This window comes from Falco peregrinus, chromosome 5 (genome assembly GCF_023634155.1).
Source record: "Falco peregrinus isolate bFalPer1 chromosome 5, bFalPer1.pri, whole genome shotgun sequence".
Classification (NCBI taxonomy): Eukaryota; Metazoa; Chordata; class Aves; order Falconiformes; family Falconidae; genus Falco; species Falco peregrinus.
Window position 1 is genome coordinate 11,021,651 of NC_073725.1, and position 19,681 is coordinate 11,041,331.

Sequence of the window (19,681 nt, forward strand, 5' to 3'; positions counted from 1 at the left end):
TTACCGTTCGGAATTGCTGGTGCGTCAGTTTGTCAAGCGTGATTGTGTTGCTTTCAAGGTGGTGGTTTTGTTGCTTTTCTTACGTTGGAGCTGGGAAAATAGATCTCCTTGAAGTACCTCGCCTCTGTGTCTGCTTCCTCCAGCTCCCAGGCACTGAGCCACATGTGATGTGCAGCTGGGTGCTGGCTTTGTCCATGGGGTCAGAAAGCCCAGTGCAGCAGCAGCGGCACTGAAGGTGCTAAGTTTCCCTTGGTTCGAGGTTTTCCAAGGTGACTGTTGTGAAAGATGTCCTTATGGACTGCCATTCGTTACCATGAGCACAGTCTGTTGAAGAGTTATGGGGACAAGGGTGACGTGTGGTGGGGGGGGAGGGGACACATGTATCCCGATGGATCAAACTTGGTAATGGCAATAAGTAAGCATTTTGCGTATTTGACTGAAATTTTCCACAGCTGCTAACTTCTGCCAGAATTAGAAATTTTTAGCAGCTGCTGCTGGAATTGGAGAAGTCAGAGCATAAAGGAGCTGTGCGAGACTTGCGAGTTTCCACCCTAGCAAGCAGCTTGGTGCTCTTGGGAGCCCTGGGTGCAGTGGCCCCACCGCCCACGTCTGGCACCATTTGCCTGTAATGTCGAGCAGCCCAGGCTGCCTGGTGTTTGGCAAGAGGTGGATGGCTTCCCATGGCACAGGAGAGCAAGCCTCAGCCTGAAGGGGAGAGCTGGCAGGTCTGCGGCGGTCCTGCCTCAGCTCACCTCCTATTTTTCTTCTCATCAACGTTCACAAACAAAAGGAGTCTTTTTGAAAACCCATGTTGTGCCCAGTGCTGTGCAATTACTGACTTGCTCTTTGTGCTTTATGGTGCTTTTGAGATTTGTTAGCTTAACAAGTAACTTCCAAAATATTTAGGGACAAGAGAAGTGTGGTTTTACAGGAATGCAAACTAACTGGAAACACAAGTAGTTGTCCTTACAGGAACAAAACCAGCTAACTAGTACACAGAGCTCTTCAAAGGTCACGAGGATCTTCAAGAGGCAAAACTGCAGTGATAGCACTTCAAGTCGTGAATTTATAGCTGATTAATCATTATAATATATGAAAGGTGCTGTCTAACTATCTTCTGGGCATCTGAAGAAGCAGAGGTTATGCAAGTAGTTGGAAAAACTGCATTGTGAGCTACAGGTTCTTCTCCCCTGGACATGTTTGTACCACCTGTGACAGAGGGGAGTACGAACACTAGCTATTCCATAATTTTACCTGATTATCTAGAAACTGCCTAAATCTCTTGGGCTGGATCCCAGACTCTTCACAGGCCAAGCAGTGACTAAGTTTGGTGGACCTGAGGGGCTTGAATTTAAGACTGGATGATTCCCAGCACTGTGACACGCTTGAAATGATCCCGCTCAAGCAGGAGAATTGCTGCGTGGTTGCTAAATGAGAGTGTTGGGGTCCTCCGAGAGAAGCTGTTTGTGTCTTTCCTATACATAGTTTCATCTACAGCAGGCCCTGCTTTTCTTGAAAAATGCATCCTTCCCTCCTGCAGCTTTTGTGCCCTGCCCATCGCTTCAAGCAGAAGAGGCACAATGTGTCTGAGGCCAAGGAAAGCAGTGGCAAACCTGGGGTGAGGAGAACAGGCAGGATGGGACACGAGATGGTGTTCGGCCCCTCTGCCGTCAGGTTAGAGGGGTGAATGTTTGAGGCTAGGGGCTGATCCTTAAACCTAAAGCAACAGAAAGTACCTTTGCCAGCTCACGAACCCTGCCGCGGCTGCCTGGAGGTTTCTGGGTGGGGAAGTGCAAGTCCTGGCATATGTGTTGAGGGGACAGGGAAACTGTCATGGGAAGATGGATCGAAGCAGACGTGCTCAGGCATGGGCGTGCGTCGCTCAGCCATCTGAGCAGCACTGAGATGTGGCTTCCTCACATATCAAGATACGCCTTTTTTCATTCTCTTTCCCAAAGCCACCACCTTACTTGTTTTCTTAGTTTTTTTAACTTCCAGTATTTCACGCAGGGCAAGAGAGCTTCCATACTGTCCCCTGTCGGGAGCTCCTAAATAATGCAGCCATTGAGTCAGAATTTAGTGCACAAGTAATGAAATTCATAACCTGAGTTTTCTACCGCAGCATTAACTGTGACACAGATTCATCACTGGCGTATCATCATTAAAAGGCAGTGAAATTGCATCGGGGATTGATGTGATCATATGCATGTAAAGATCGAGATACAAAAAGGTGTGATTTATGTAATGTAAGCATAAGCTGTAATCCAAAACCCTTCCCACATGCGGTGTGACAGTTCCTGTTCCCAGGGCAGTGATGGCTTTTAAATTTACTGGGTAAATGTGTGTTTATATGTTTTTATTTAACTCTTTTAAACGTATTGTTGTCTTAATCTGTTTCTCTCTTTTTTTTTGTACTGAATTATAGTTGTAGTTGAATGTGCATAATAGTTCAACGTTATTGAAATTCTTTATATTTTTGGAGCCTGGGTGTTATATGTCGGCACTTTATTGTGTTATCTTACAGGGAATATAGAAACATTGCCGTGTCTTACGCAGACTTAGCAAAGACAAATGTAGGAAATGTAAAAGGTATACATAAACCAAGAAGATAAATGTTATTCAGGTTTTAGCATTATTATAAAGGCTGTCGGAACTGTAGAAAAAAGGTAACAATGAACAAAAACTGCTCCTAGTCTTCAGGATGTGTTAATTCTCCTCTTCCTACCCTTTAGTGATTTGCACCCAAAAAGAAAGAGGACAGAGCTGGGCCAGTTTGATGATGTGGATTGACCAGCAGCTGTTCCTCTAGTGGCCTTTGGGGAGGGGAAGGGACTTGAGGTACAGCTGCAGAGGGAGCTGTGCCGGGGTGGCACGGGAGTGTGGCGTGGTTCCTGCTGGGGTTACCTTCTGGTCTCTGGGAGCTCCTGGCAGCTGCTTCGAAGCCTGGCCTAACGTGTTTGTCTTCCACAAGGAGTTCAAAGCTATTGAGATAAGTAGTTGCTGAGGCCTCCTGTTTGGCAAATTTGTCAATCAGCTCGTAGAGCTATAAGTAAATGGAGCTTTATTACAAAAGCTTATTGCTCTTTGCGGTTGTGTAGGAGTTTACATAATACTCTAAGGAGCTCTTTTATCTCTCAAGTACAGCAGTGATTAGGCTTTACTTCTGAGGTGGCAGTTTGGAGCAGTTCAGAGGTACGTGTGGGTCCTGGATGTTTTTTCAGTGCAAGAGACTGTACTTGCACTCTGCCCTGGGGTCCAGCGAACAAATCAGAGCATTGGCTTCAGGGGAATATTTGTAAAAGGAAGCGGAGGGGGGACCCAACCCGCCCCATCCTAAACCTGACTACGCTGGTAGCATTGAACCTTCACAAGAAGGTACCTTTTTAGTCCACCCTTCCTGGCCTCCTTTGTGTTACTCCAGACACCAGAATTGATGGTGTTTGAGATTAGGCTTTAATCCGGTGGGGAGCTCAGCATCCCAGCCCTGACCCAGCAGAGGCGTAACTGACTTCAGTGCGGGTCTGTTCACACAGTTAAAGTCAAGTTCATCCTTAAAATATCTGCTGGATAGGGGTCAGAGTTCTCTCAGCTGCAAAGTCAAACCTTTAGTGAGAAAACCAGAGCCATTCATCACATCGTGTACATGCCTAATGGCCTCGTGAAAGAGCAACGATATTCACTGCATCTGTCCCTTGTTTTCTGTTACACATATTATTTCTGTAGATGCCCCTGATTCTGCTGCTTTCCCTGCCCACAGTTTTCCCATGTCACTCTTAATTTTCTCTCAGAAAGGATGCCCATAGGAAAATGAATCCAACTGTGTGTCATTCATTCTTGAACAGATACTGTAGGTGAGACTGGCTCAACACCTCTTCTTTCTCCTGAAATATTCACCATTTGGCTGCTCTTTGTGTTCATTTGTGGTTCACAGGTGTGTAGGAAGCACCCACAGAAGATGTGGAAATGGGTCTAGGGAATCCATAGGGGAAAAGAGCTGACAAGGAGTGGCTCTGGGCATCGCCCATTCTGCTGTGCATCTAAATATCATGAGGTTTTGGACACAAGTGAACGTTAGGATGGGGTTTATTTGTCCAATAACATTTTGTCTTCAGGGTGTTTAATATTGACACGGAGTCTTTGGGGAGAGGAATTGATTTTGCTTGGCTTTGTTGTAAAGCCTTATGCATCTGGTTATGCTTAAGATGTTAGCTTTAGCTAACAACAAGCCTCTTGATAAAGTTCACAAGTACTGGCAATACTGCGGACGTAGACTTATCTCCTGGGCACGTTTTGTAAAATTAAGCTATTTTCATTAAAAGAACAAAGAGTAGCATGGTGATGGAGCAGCTGTCATATTTTATTACAAAACACAAATATGTGGGAAATCAATTACAGCACGAGTGCTGCACAATGCACATTTCCAGTAATCCCCCATGGCCAGGGGAAGGTAGACGGCTGATCTGAGTGCAGGAGCAGATGGCAAGCAACTCTAGATAGCTTTGCTGCCATTTTTACTCTTTCAAGTGTTTATGCTTCTCCTTTGATCTTCAGATCTTGAGTTTAACGTGTTTCATCTTCTTTCATTTACTCTTTTCACATTTAACTCTCCCTTTGAATAACTTCTGCTTGGTGCATTTTGTATTAGTATGAGTTTTGTTCCCTTCCGTACTGAGAGATTTAAGAGGACAGACAGTTGCTGTCTTTTTTTAGTGTTGTTCACATCCAATGAAATACCAGCTGCATCGCTGCAGAGGACTTAGCCATTCACTGTGCACAGCTGTAATGGTACAGCGGAAAAATCCCACCTCACAAAGTTACTGAGACATTTAGAGTGCATGTGAAGTTGCAGTAGACTTTCTCGGAAGGTAGATACTATAAGAGTGTGATGGCACGTCGACTACAAGCATCTATGAAACTTTGGTTTCCTCATTACCCGTTAAATTTAATTCTTACAATTAAGTAATTAAGCTTGCATTAGTATTCTCTGTGTGTATAACATTTTTATCTTCACTTAAAATAATTTATGTTTAAAATAAAAGCATTTTGCAGTGTTTTGAAGTAGAGCGACAAAAGCAACATGGGGTGATGTGAATAACCACATGAGATCTGTGTCTCTGCTTTTTCTGTAGCTGTCAGAAATGATAGGAACAAAAAGAAGAAGGAACCTTCAAAGCAGGAGTCCACAGAAAACTATGAAATGACAGCAGAGTTGGATGATCTCACTGAGAAGATCCGAAAAGCTCACCAGGAAACCTTCCCGTCGCTCTGTCAGCTGGGAAAATACACTACAGTAAGTATAGTTTGTGACATTTACATTCTGGATATGCCTGCATGATGTGAGTTTTGCATTGGAGGCTTCAGATGTTTTAAATAGATGCACTCCTTGCACCTCCTTAGCCAAGGAACACAGGTATGCACGCAAATGCATGCTGGAGAAGAGAAATTGCACTTAACTATAATAATTTGTTAGTGGTGTTGTGAAAGACTGAAGGATTAATCCAGCCAAGAGACAAGCCTGGAGTCCATGAGTCAATTACATGCCATCATTCATTAGAAATTTGTTGGCTTCCAAAGACATGCTCTCTGCTTGTGCGTCAGCAAATTACAGCTTCGTAGGTGTAGAGTTCTTAAATGCTGCTGGATTACTGGTGACAGTCCCAAAGCTACCAAGGTCAAGGAAAATATGAAATGTCTAAATAAGCCAGTTTCCAAAATGCTCATTTGCAGTTTATTCCTCTTCCAGTGTACTGAAATACCACAAAGCAGCAAAAATGTCTTCTGCTTTTAGAAATGAAAAATCAGCCTCCCATCAAGAAGTTCAGCGTTGTGGGAGTTTCTCTGGAGGGTGATTTGGGAAAATAATTTTTATATATATATATATATGTTGCTAAACAAAGGGAAGGTTAGTGATATGTATTGATTTCAGAGAGAAAAATCAATGTCAAATTTGCAAATGCAGTAATAAAAGGCATGCTAAAATATAACTGTTAGGTAGTGTTTAGTGTCTTGTTGGTAGAGGAATGACTGTGCTGGGCCTGCTCTTGCTGTTGGTTGTAGCAGCACCGGCTGTTTCAGAGGGATGTGCACTAGGTCCTGAAGTAGTCGAGCATGTGCTTTCGCTGCTGAGACCAGTTCAGGAGTGGCGTGGCTGGAGGAGTCTGCCTCCATGGTCCTTGTCCTCCAGCCCCAGAGATCTGGGACCAAGCCCCACAGGCCAGGTGAAATACCTCTGTCACTGGATTGCTCTCTGTTTTGAGTAAATGCTCTGCTGCTGAAACAAGTGTTTCAGAGAGTGGTCTAGGCAAATCCTTGTGTGGCATCAATATTCACTGTTTTAGCAAGCAGGTTGCTGTTTTAAGGCATACTCATCTATTTACGAAGTGCAAGGTTCAAAAGTCTGAGGTCTAGGTGTAAGTCTTTGTATTTAAGTGCAAGTGTGATGTTAGAAAAAAGCATGTTTTTCATGTTGCTGGAAGTATTTTCACAAATGTTTATTCACGTTTGATTTTGAGAGCCACATTAAATGGTTAGTACTGGGGAAGGTGCCTGTCCTCTGCCTGGTTCTCTGGTGCTAGCCCTGCTCGGGTGAGATGTAGTCAGTACAGTCAGGTAGGCATGCTGGTAAATATTGTACAGGCAGACCCCCAGGGACTAGTGCAGCATGCAAGGCTGGAAGCTTAAAAGCAGCCAGCTGGTGACATAACCAAAGGCAAAAAGCTGGAGACAGTGGAATCCATAGTGTGTTTTTTCAAGGAAATTCCTGGGTTAATGCCCTCCACCCCTCCTCTCAGTATGTGCAGTTGCATCCTCATCTTGGAGGGAATAAAATCTTCCAAACAGGCTCTCACACTCCTGCAAATGCAAGAGTGCTTCCTGAACAAGCGTGAAAAAATATGCCCAGTTCAAAGACAGTGAGTTTATGCCTTGCAGAAGAGGTGATCGGATGTCCGCAGCTGGGATGCGTAGCCAGGCTGGTATGCGTGCCAGAGTTTATTGCTTGCAGGCCACGTTGCAAACGGCCTAGCTATCCCAGAATGATCTGTTGGTACACCTCCCAGCGTCGGCGTGCTGGCACATACTTTTGTGTTACCTCTGATTTAGAGGAGTGCACTCAGGTGGTGTGATGGTACTTTGTACTGGTAATGGCCAAAGATCCTGAAGGGCTGAAAGATAAACCTGGGCACCTATACTCTTGCATTATGTATTGGATGCTTAAATATCATTAATATTTTAGCTCTTGAAATGATAGAAGTGGATGAAATTGGAGAGGGTCGTCTTGCGTATCACACCCACCGCTGACGCCTTTGTCCTTGGGTTCCTCCTGACCCCCATGGTGAGTTTATGTCCCTGTTGGAATTTCAGAGCCCTTACTCCTAAGTAATAAATGGATAAATCTAGTCTGTCTATGGGTCCTGACTAACCGTGACGTGACCACGCTGTCTGAGGCTAGATATTGGTCATTCGTATCTCAGGCCAGATCGGACAGCTTGGGGAAAGAGATTTCTTTTTTAGATCGTCGGTCTGTTGGAAGTCCACAGCAGTTCGCTGCACGTGGCTGAAGTCCCTGCTGCTTTGTCATGGCTTGGTACTATGCAAGTTGCTACAACAAAATAGCACTGAGAGAGTTATTTCTGGCTTACTATGAATCCTTGAGAGTGATACAACTTCCTTCAACAGCTGTGTCAAAACTAATAGTGGTGGTGCTAAATACTGCCTTCTTACTGCATTCCCATAGTCTCCGTGTGAAACGTGGAGTATTTAAATCTCTCATCTAGCTGAGGTCTGGTGACCGCTCCAGCTTTTTAGGCAGGAATTCAGTGTTAAGAGCTCGTTTTTATGAACACTGTCCCTGCCCAGCTGTGGAAAGGACAGAGTACCACTAGGGCTGGAGTAAGGGGGGTCATCATCTCCAGCTGCCAGTCAGCCCAGAAGTAGGGGAGAAGCCTTTCTGCAGTGGCAGAGGATCCAGGAGGCGGGAGGTGTGTGCACTGGTCAGGGGAGCACAACTTGGACAACCACCACCAGCTGCTGATGATGGAATGACAGGGCTCAGGCAATCTTTCCTTTTGAGACACTTGAAACAGAGACCAGAAGTCAAAAAAGAGAGCACACAACTCTTTCTAAATGCTGAGTCCAAGGGGAGCTAGAAGCCTGTGCCACTCTACTTTTCTTGAGAGTAACAAGCCAGTACAGGTAGAAGAGTGCCACCAGTCCTGCTTTTATGCATGGTTTTGCAGGCTGGCAGTCATGAAGCATGGTGCACTCACGCTGTGGAGCATACAGATTGCTTTTGGAACCTTAGAGGGTTTTATTTAATTCTTTAAGCGAGAGGTGAGAAGTGACCGTATTGAATCGATGTGGATTCACTTGAATTTCATGAGCTTTTGCACTTGTGTACTGATAGAGATGGCAGGGGAAAGAAGCTGCTCTGCAAGTGTGGCCCCTGTATGCCTTCAGTTACGTAAGCATTCAGACTGATTTAAAACATTATTTTGTTTGTTGCTGAAAAGAGCAAAGAATTCTAAGAGAGTGGAGTAAAAAAGACCTCGCAGAGATACAGTCATAAAAAAAATCTGTTCAAACATTTGGTTTGTGTATCTGGCTCCTCTCACTCTTGAGCACTCCAGCTTGCATTTCCCAGAGGGAAAGGTTACATGGTGGTATTTTTCCTCCATTGTGTATTTTTACCTGCTCAAAAACTATTTTGGAGAAGCGTTTTCAATGATGGGGTTTTATATCCATCTGCTCTTTAAAAAGAAAAAGTGTCCCGATCTGTAATAATTACCATACTTTGCATAGTTAATAAAAGTCTACTTAAAATAATGGGAGAATAGCACTGGTATTAAATTCCCTGGGTCGTTTGATTTAACAGTTGCATTTGGTGGGCAGTGGCAAGTATAGTTCTGCCGATGATGAGAATCAGCAAGCTGTTTAAACGTAATGGATTTCAAAAGTCCATCATAAATAGATCTGTTTTATTACTGTCATCCAGGTAAGAGAGAGTGCCTTAGTAATTTCTCTGGAGATGTCATACTTTATAGTATAATTGAGTGTAACTATACTGCTTGTCCCTCGAGACTGGTAGTATTTGTAAGTCTACAGCTCTGTTACATTCAGCCCCATGATAAAAGGGGAGGATAAAACGGAAAATAATTTTGACGCTGTGGACCCTTGCTGCGGATTCTCCCAGGCAGGCTGGCTGGACGTGAAGAGGTTTTGCATCTGGGCAGCATTTTGTCCTTTGTAAGTACTGGGCTTAGAAGTTACATGCCTGTTGTTCTGTGCCATCGCCGAGGGGTGTCCGTGTATCTGTCTGTCTGTATAACTCTCGATGCTGGGACTGAGCAGAGGCGTGTGCTGTGGTCCTCGGTGAACTCGCCAGAGCTGGAGTACATTGCTGCTTTTACTAAAGAGGCATAGCAAGTGTTCCTGATTAGGGCAGAGTGCCCCTGTGAGCCTTGTTTCCTTTGTAAAGTGGATTTTAAAGACGGTAGGGATTCTGCTACTGTGTATGTTTCTGCGAGTACCTCATCCCGTATCGTTAATGTGGAGATAGAGCAGCCTGCGATGTAAAAACAAAAATGATGGAAAAAATGGGATCAATTTATGTGGCAAAAATGGCTGTTTAATTGGATTTCATAGCAAGGTTGGGCTTTTCCACTGATAAAGATGCCACTGGGGTGTATTACAGTATTGTTCCACCATATGTGCGCTGGTGCATAGGCCTGAAAAACATGCAAGACTGCTCCTGGAAAAGACACCCAAAAAAATGCTTCTGTAAAATATTCAGGAAAAGTCATAGCGTCTGCATCTTTTTCACAGCATGGTTAGAGAAGATCCCCAGGCAAATTTAATCAGAGTTTCCATTTCTGACGTGCATTTTATTAACCCCGTGTTTTATTGTTCAACCTATACATTGATATTGAGTCAGTTTTGGTTTTACATATTCAGAAACGCTGCTAAATATCTAGCTATTTTCCATAACACTTAGACCACATTAATTACCAAATAAAATGTTAAAACTCTTCCATTTGTAGCGTCTCAAAGGCGATGTGTAAACCACATTAGCTCCAACGCTGAGGAATCTGGCATCCAGTGTAATAAAACACCTGGTTATTTTGTATTTTATTAACTGCCCCTTCTCTTCAGTTTGCATAATAGTGAGTTAGATTTACATTTGTTAAGACGGCCGTGCATTACTCTTAATAGAAGACATGTCAAACTTCCCGTCGTCGGTGCTGCAGCATGATAAAGTAACCTCATATGATACTGATGAAGATTTTGTTCACACTTGCTGGTTTCATGCAACGTCTTTTTTTCCAGATGGATACCCTATTGTAAAATGATTTCCTGCTTTAGGCTCTGCTTTGTGTAGCTCTCCGCTATGCCATCTTTCTATGAACTGGATAAACTGCCTATTAAATTTAATTACAGCCTGAATGACTGCACATCTTGATCTTATTTTTCCTCCAATGTACTGTATTTCACCAAGGTCCTTGAGGATGAAATAAAATAAATCTGAAGGATGCATACTCCAGTAGCTGAAAAAAATGTTTCAAAGGGCATTACAATGACTGTTAACCCATTAGTTTTTTACCATTTTGAAGACAATTCTTTAGGTTTAGGATTATAAAGACATTTTCTCCTATCTTTTCTTCTGTTATTTAAAAATAACCAAAACAAACCAGAGGAAGTTCCCAGAATAAAAATTCAAATAGAAATGCTGACGTTAACGTCTTACCCCTTCAAAAGAGGGAGAGTGGGGAAGAGCACGTGTGCACCTTCGAACTGTTCAGCGTGGTTAGCATTTATTTTTTGTAATAAGGACCTATTGAATCTGCACCCTGTTGCAGTGAGGGTGAATGTCAGGCTGGCAGTGCCCTTGGGCCCATCAGGACTTTCTCCTTCACAGCTGATGGTAGTCGTGGCATCTGTGAAGGCAGTCCTGGGAGGGCTGCCAGAGCATCGCGGCCGCGTCCCCTCATTGGCCTCTTCAGGCTCTATGGCCTTCCTGTGAGCCAGAGCAAGCTGATGGCTTCAAAAGTTTCCAAGGAGGTGGACATCTGCACCATTAGTAGTGATGATGGCAGCATCACTACAGCTGTTTCCCTCTAAGAAAGTGTGATCTGTGAATGCTTTTTGATGGCTGTCTATCTGCCATGTCTGTTAGACTTTTGGGTTGAGAGTCCTCTCATTTACCTTTAATTTTAAAGTTAATTTAATGTTTTAACTTCAACCAGCTAAGACTAAGGCAGCTAATCTCATCGGCTTCCTCTGCAGCTGGGGAGAAAGCCACCATCTGAGGGGTTCTTCCCTTCCCTGCCTTAAGTACCTATCTGGAGTGGGTGAGCCTGTTTTATGGAGATGCCTCTCTTTTTCTTGGTTAGTCGACAAGCTCAGATGAGATGTGGAAGAGAGAAAATTTGCTTTGGGTTTTCCATGGCTGCAGCTCAGCACCTTTTGCAAATTCATTACAGCTTCATTACAGCCTATTTTTATAGGTAAAATTCCTCTTGCAGTGCAGAGGAGACTGCTCGGACAGCGCAGGCAGCTGCAATGCACACTAAACTTGGCGGCTCGTGAAATAGTGGGGGGGACCGTCCTGCTGGCCACGTCCTAAACTGCATTGGATCAGATGCTGGTTAAATGGGAACACACTGCATGCTAGGGCAGGAGGAGAGGAGCCTTGGGTGTTTTGGAGCTCTGTCACTACTTGTTTCTTGCCACCCCATGGGAATCACGGGTGGATTGGAAATGACTCACGAGGTTTCCCCATGACACCATCTTTTGTTGGGCCAGCATCAAATAGATCACAGCAACTTCTGAGTCAGCTGGTTCTTGGCTGAAATGTTCAACTTTTTCAAGGGTTAACGGGTTATTCTGAAGGTATGAAAACATTAAATTTAATCACAAACTTAACATGAATTTTGCTACGCGTCCTAGCAAACTACGGACTTTTCAATTAAGGTACATGAATGTATGGAAACAGTCTCTGAAAAGATGCAGCTGGAATGTCCTTCTAACACTTCAGACAGTAGGGTATATGTGAGATGCACCATCGAATGAGCATATAGCATTCATCAGTGCACATGGTGTTTTTCTTAATGTCATATAAAGAAGTGCTTTTTAAGTCATGGGAGACTGTAGCTTGAGAAAGCTGTAAAACTCTTGCAGAGCCACAGAGCAGATAAATTAAGTAGAACCAATTTGCTAAGACCTTAAGTATGTGAAACTACGTTCCAAATACTGTGCTACTTTTTCCAGATGAGGACCCGATATTCTTGTTCCGCTGTTCATTTATATTTTCTGGAGTACAACTGAAAATTGTCTCTCTCAATGCACTTATTATATAATGGCGAGGAAGAATAATGATAGTGGCATTTGGAAATGTTTAAGTTCATTTGTGTTCCTTGTACAGATGGCCTCTGCCATCATAAGTAACAGAGAAATATCCAAGGAATTTTCAGGCGATTAATCCAAGTTTAAAACCAGCATCGTCCCAACAGCAAGCTGGAGAAAATGCCTGGAATGTTAATAGAAAGTACTTCTGGAAGGAATACTTGGTTGTTGTTTCTTTCCCTTGAAAACCATTTACTGAAAGGGATGTTGTTGGTTTATGGTGCCTTCTGTCTGTCTTTCCAGAACTCCAGTGCAGATCATCGGGTTCGACTGGACCTCGGGCTCTGGGACAAATTCAGTGAACTTGCAACAAAGTGCATTATTAAAATAGTGGAATTTGCAAAGCGATTGCCAGGCTTCACAAGTTTGACCATTGCAGACCAGATAACTCTACTTAAAGCAGCCTGCCTGGATATACTGGTATGTATTTTTAGCACCATTATTATACTACTACTGTGTTTTCTATTCTTCTTTTTGCTGTAATCGACAGGGAGAGGGTGTCAAATACTGCCCCGGCCTTACGGTTGCAAAATTGAACTTAGCAGGTAGCCTGGTACAGTCACGAGCAGCACACCTACAGGCATCTCTTATTTTTGATGAGCATCCATTTCAAAATAAGTTATTGTAGTTTGTGGATTTCAGTGTAGTTGCAAGAAGGGCACGTTTTGGTATTGTGGCGCTAACATGAAATATGTGCAACTTTGGAAAAATTTCCTGATTGTTAACACCGAAGAGAGATCTGATTCTCTTTCTGTTCTCCTTCCTCCTCCCTCCAAAATGTAATGCTCTCTCTCTGTAAAGGATACTTAGAAAGACAATCTGCTGTATGACATTTTGGGAACTTGCTGTACCTGTGGTCATGAGGTGGTTTGAGGAACGAAATGCAGATCCTCAGAGTGAGGTTTCTGTAGGTTGTAGAGGGGAAACTGGTGCACCTGGAGCCCGACAGGCGCAAGCATCCAGCACACAGATCCCCCTCCTCCTTTCGCTAGTAGTGCTGCAGGCACCTGTGGAAATGGACGCTGTAATGGACTCGGTACAGGTTTTAGCTAAATGTAATTACTTTTTAAATAGGCAGGCATACAACCTGCAGCAGGGAACTATGCAGGTAGGCTTGGTGTTTTTCCCCAGACCTCGCCTTGTCACTGTGTCAAGGCAAGCTCTCTTCCCTCCCTTTGTCTCGCTCTGTTTCTGTCATGCTGACCTTCAGAGGAGCCCTCTGGGATCTCAGCATTTCTTTATTAAGACCTTAGAGGTCTTTAGGCTTTTAGTGGCAAATATGCTTTTTGTTGTTGGTTGTAGCAGTAACTTTCAGTAAAACAGGTTTTTTTCAATATTTTTTAAGTATTTTCTTCAGAGCACAAACCTTCAGGTCTTCATTCAGACAAGCATGGCCAAGAAACCCATTGTAGGGTGCTTACTTTTGGCATGATACAGGAGTTTAAACCAGGGAATTGGAAGTTGAAGTAATTAATCTTGGAATTTCTGCAAGTGCATTGCTTCAAACAGGGTCATGTTGAGGAGGACGTTAACTGCTGTGACCTTTTCCTCTTGTTTTGTCAAAAGCTGTTTTGAAGAATTGCATCTAGAGGACACTGATGAAGGAGGAAGAGGGGTGGGAGAGGGGAAGGGATATTGTTCTGTGGCCTATAAAAAAGAGAAGGTTGAGGTTGCCCTGCTAAGCTCAAGAGTCGCCTATCGTTGTCGCCTATCGTTGTCCCCTTCGTCCAGGCGCTCATTCAGACTTGGCCATCTCGTCCTTCCTGTGTGTGGTCCCTCCGTGGGGCAGGGCCGTTCATTACCAATTGCGTGCCTGTCATCACCAGCTCTGTCCTAATAAGACAGTTACGTTCCCCTTACACTAACAGGCATACAGTAATTGATAAACACGCATACAGTAATCGAGTGCATTCTGCCAGAGGTACAGGACGGGAACTGCTTTGTGCTTTGCTGTTGTAAACAGTAACGAATGGTTAGTTAATACAGAAACTACCCAAAAACGGTGGGGAGGAGTCAGGATATAGCAAGAATCTGCACTTCCGAACTCTAATCCCAAAACTTCAGCCCTGAAGCTTCCGCCCCTGTTTGTTGCTGCCATGCTGGAAAAAAACATACCCTGACTCTGTAATTGCTCGGGATCCTGCGGGCTCCTGGTGCTCTTTGCTGGGGTGGGTAGTGGGAGCTTACCCCGTGAGCATGCACAGCCCCTGTTGCACGGGGTCCTGCTGGCGGCTGGCGTTGCCAGCATTGGCTGGACAACATCAAGAATTTAGGGGTAGCCTTTCTGTTAGCAGTTTTATCTGAAGTGCCTAGATAAAGGCACTTCGCAGCCTTTGATCCAAGTGACTAAATAAAAGCTTAGTTGCTAGGTTAGAAAAAGAATAATGAAGCAGGTGGTAAATGGTGACTTCATTTCAACTGATTAATGGATAGAAAGGGTCGATTCTTTAATACAATTCACCACTTTTACTTTGTGGCCATGTGGCAGCCTTCAAGCTCTAGTCAGAAACGTTACTGAGACCTGTCATTCCCAATCACCTGCTCATTCTCTTTTTCATTTTTCATGAAGCTGGAGAAGGTGACATATCTGAGCGAGCACAGTGTAGCAAGTGCCATGACTACCCATAGCAGGCATGAGCTGAGGCTTTTCCAAAAACAGGAGCAGATAGGACTCTTTGCGGCAACCACGTCTTAACTTTCTTCCGCGACATTTAGACAAGCTTTATGTGACTATTTTATGTGCTGCTTAAAAAGAAAAAGGGATAATTACCACAAGCACAGTAATGCGCAGTGCGTGCGCTGTCTGTGAAATGCCCATATCCATTAAACCCACATCACCTGCATATAATCAGAATTGCAATGCAGCTCTGTATCTTTATTTAAGTTAAACTTCAGTACTTGGAGCAGTGTTTTAATAGCACATATTTCCCCCTCAGCAAGCTAGTTCTCCTAATTATGAGTGTTTCGAACGTTTTATTTTGTTGTGCATTGAGACGGGGAGTGAACACTGTTCCCCCTCCTGCTGTGCGAGCACCCGCTGCTGGTGTCAGCCTGCAGTCTGCTCTGCAAGCACTGCCGAGCATCGTGTGAGCCTCGCCGGCGTGCACTCACAGTCCCGCTGCTGTGCAGTCCCCTGGACATGTCCCCAGAGCTGCCGCACATGGGAGGATCAGCATGGGGCTCCCAGCCCAGCCAGGTAGCGTGGCCAGGCTCCCCCCACCACAGGACTCTGGCTTCGCTGTCCACCTGCCCATCAGCACCAGCTATGGGGAGTCTTAAGCATTTGTAGAACCTGCCAAGGGCTTTGCTTGGTTGGTTCCTGTGGCCGTGGGTGCTTAAACCCTCCCTTAAACAGGCTGACAAAGGAAACGGTGCCAGGAGCTTGGTAAACTCTGCTAGGTGTGTGCCAAAGGATTGTTTTATATACAAACAAGCAAAATCTCTGGAAGGGAAATAGCATCAAGCCTCGCAAGACAGCTGAAGGTGCCAGCTGAGGAGGGTGGACTTTGTGTCTGCTCTGGTGCCAAAGGTTTCGGGGATAAATATGACTAAAATTCAGTCAGTAGCCCTCGTAAAAGTGAGTGCTTCTGTCTGCTGGTACACTGGCTTGGCAGCAGTCGAGCATCCCCAGCCTTGCCAAGCTCTGAATGTGAAGAGTCCAAAGCCCAGCCTGTCTTAAATCCAGTGGATAAAAACCTGAGAGATCTCTGAATGCTAATCTTTAATAATGTCATTTTTGCTCTCTGTTGTAAAACCCTGCATGTTAATGCTAGGAAGGTATTTGTGTGTGCGGAACAACCCATGCTTATGGGGTATGGCAGCGCTGTGAAGGTTTGTTCGTTGTTTAAGGGTTACCTGCTTGGGTTTTTCCTATCAGGAAACTGGCCCAGCCAGCTAAGGCAGCTCGCGTCTAGCAAGAGGGTTTCTTAAAAAAAAAGCCCAGCTTGCCCTAACTAATCAGTTTAAAACGAGTAAGCGTTCTATGGTAGCAACAATTTTGTAAATGCAGCTTTCTGGATGGTTTTGGTTTGTTGCAACCTGTAGGGTTTTTGCTTTGTGCTTTGCAACTGGCTCATAGGAACCCCAGATGCTTTAAGATACAACTATTCCTTAAAACAAAGAATCCTTTAATTGTGGGCAAGATCTTTATTTATGGCTGCAAGTGGCATTTAAGAGCGGAGTGACAACTAAAATACTTGGCTTGGTTACAAAATCTAAACAATGTTGAGGACATTAGGAGTTCAGTTTAAAATGGAGAAAGATACCGTGATTTCTTATTTTGAAGTGCTGACATTTCCCATATGTTCTTCAGTGAATATGAGCTTGAAATCCGCTTTACTTTGATACTGGAAGTTTGCCCAAGAATGGTTTAGCAGCGAATCAGCAATATCCATGGCGTTTTGCAGATCTTGATGAAGGACCCAAATTAGAAAAAAAAAAAAGAAAAAAAACAAAAAAAAAAACCCCAACACACCAAAAACATTTCAAATTATCTGTCTCAGAGTTTAATAACAGCGTGTTGTGGGATAATGTCAAAGGAATGCAGGAGAAACCTGAGACCCGATTGCTGCAGTCAAGCTCAGTGCATCGCGGAGAACGCACGGTTGAGCTGCATCTGCGGCAGTGCCCAGCGGAGCCGCTGCAGGCTCGGCCAGTTGGTGGCTGGCGCAGCATGTGGGTATGAAAACCTGAAGTCTGCCTTTTGCAGAAAGCCGTCCTACCTGCTGCCCAAGCCTACCAGGAGCTAAATTCCACGGGCCCTTTCAGTTTTAGTGATAAATTTTGCAGGGCCTGTAGAGCTTTCCTGTGTGTGCCCGCAGGGGCTCTAGCCCACGCAGCCTAACCCCAAATTCATTCCCAATGAGGATCCAGCCTGGAGGCCTTCCTCTGCGCTAGCCCTGGCGGCGGTGAGCTGGGAGGTCTTTGCTGAGCACCCCTAGCATGCGCCTCCAAACAGAGCGGGTCTTACGGCACCAGGGGGTGAGCACGGAGAACGTCGCAGCACGGAAGCCAGCAGCCCCTGTTGTGGCAGGAGGCATGCATTCCACCTCTGGGCTCTTCGGGGTGACCACCCCGGGGCACCACAGTCCCTCGGGACCAGGAGTCTCTGGGCAGTGCGGCGCTGGCAGCCAGTATCCAGACTTGTCCTTGGATGGAGGGATACGTATGTGCCAGCCCTGCTTGGGCAGCTGCTGGGGAGGCTGCGGGCAGCCTTCAGAAAACACCACAGCATTGCCCAATTTAGCTCCTAGTCCTGTCAGCTAGTTTGTCGGACTGGGAGTCCTGAGGGTGTGGAGGGAGGAATTGTCATTGCTAAGGCTTTTCAGTTAAAACAGCACTGGAATAAAAGGGGCTGCCTTTCTCCCCAGCTGAGCGAAGGGAAAAATCAGTGCCACTTAAGAAGAGCCTTGTTCCTCCAAAAACTGGAGACCTGACCACGCCACGCACCCTCACTGGAAGGCAGCTACAATATGTGCAGGCTTGGAATAGGAAGAGCTGCATTCCAGTTTCTCTTGCGTGCCATTAGAGAAGTAAACCGAGCACCTCTTGGGCTTCTCCATGAACACGCAAAGCTTTCACGCTATGCTTTTCTTGAAAACAACAAACTCTGTGTGTCTCTTCTGCTTTCTATACAATCCTTTTAATGACTTAAAAACATGACCAACAGAGAACTTCAGGGGAGAGCACTGCTGGTAGTTACTGCCAGCACAGAATATGGTAAATATACTGTCTCTTATTAACGGGGTGCCAGGCCTCATAATGTTAATTTCTGCTAATAATCCTGAAATACACTTTGGTTATTACATAAAACCTTTAGAGTTACCAGCAGCCTTTTAAGATCACTTACATTAGTGAGGAATTTGTGGTCAGCGAAGAATTTGAGTGCCGTGCGTTTGGTTGGTCATTGAGGCAAGTAATTTCAAGAGCTTATTCTAATTCAGGGATAGGGGAACGATGTGAAACATGCCTGTCCAGCCACATAGGGTCTCTGTGCTTCAGCATATACCCACAATGTGAGATAAGATTATATTGCTGAGACAGAAAACAGTTGAAGAGTCTTCTGCAGAAATAGACCCTGTTAAGTCTCTTAACCAAGGAATTTAAGAAGAGAAAGAAAAGCTTCCCTGTAGGTCTCTAACATGTCATGTCCTCCTGATTCTCCTCCCTGCTTATTTGGAGCAGTGTTGCCAGGCAAAGATGAAAGTGGGAGAACCAAGCCCAGACTGGTCAGCTGCCAAGTGCTGGGGCCTCTGACTCAGAGCTTCGGCAGCTATAGGAATAATTAAAATTCTCCCTGTGCTCACTTATAATCATGTAAATCTTTTTTGTTGAATCTTTAAAACAAAGTAGGATGGCTGTATGGGAAATAAATACAGTCAAGCCCTGAAAAAACGCAGCTGTAGTCTTAGCTCAGCTAATCAGCTAGACTTCTGCAAGGTTTCCTTTTATTTTAGTTTAGGGATAAGCCTTCTCCCACCTCTGATTATTTTAAACATTAAGCATTGAGATATAGATATAGATATATGTAACAGAAATATGTCAACGTGATGGACATCTCTTTGATTTGATCCTTAGGGCAGTGTTGATTAATAGCAGCTGTACAAATGAGCTCGTGCCGTACAGGGTCTATCATGGGACACATCCCGGGTTTGCTCCGAGAGGCGAAAGCATTCCTGCGCTCACTCTCCCTGGTCCTGCTGCCACACTGTGACAGCACTCTTGACACCGCGGTTACCCCAGAGGCATTTACTAACAAAATGCAGAGCGTCGTCGGTGTTTTATTCATGTGTTTTGCATTCCTCTGTGTCCAGTTAGAGGTGTGAATCCCATCCTCCTCTCGAACGCTCTTTCATCCAGGGTCAGTGCGGGGTGGCTGCTGGCGAGCAAGCGAACTTGCCAAAAGCAACACCGCCTGGGCTTGTGCGGCGCGGTGGGAAGATGCGCTTTGCACAGGCGGGCAGGGTGCGCACCCTCACCAGCACGGCCCAGGGCTCCCATGGGGGAAGCACCAGAGCCTCCAGGAGGGCTGGTGAGGAGGTGCACAGGAATAACAACAGCTGTAAAAGAAGAAAAGCTGGGCCAGCTCCTCAGGCTGCTGGCCAGGGTGCCAGCCGCCCCGTGCGCGGCTGTGTGGAGGTTCCAAGTTTGATAATCCATTCAGGTGCAGGCTCCCAGGCTGGCAAGACAGGCAGTGCTCCGTGGAGACTGTAACTGCAGCTGTGCTGGTGGAGGGCTGCGCTCGCGCAGGGGTTGCGCTCACGGGGTGGTGTTTCCCTACCTG

General features: G+C 45.1%; 1 protein-coding gene across 7 annotated transcripts in view; it reads left to right on the forward strand.

Annotated features, from left to right (window-relative positions):
• RARB (retinoic acid receptor beta) overlaps window positions 1-19,681 on the forward strand; it is a 334,164-nt gene that overhangs the window by 307,051 nt on the left and 7,432 nt on the right. For all 7 annotated transcript variants that reach the window (XM_055803607.1, XM_055803609.1, XM_055803608.1 and 4 more), the window contains 2 exons: window positions 5,130-5,290; window positions 12,643-12,819. In XM_055803607.1, coding sequence (XP_055659582.1) covers window positions 5,130-5,290; window positions 12,643-12,819 — 338 coding nt within the window. The remainder of the gene's footprint in view (window positions 1-5,129; window positions 5,291-12,642; window positions 12,820-19,681) is intronic.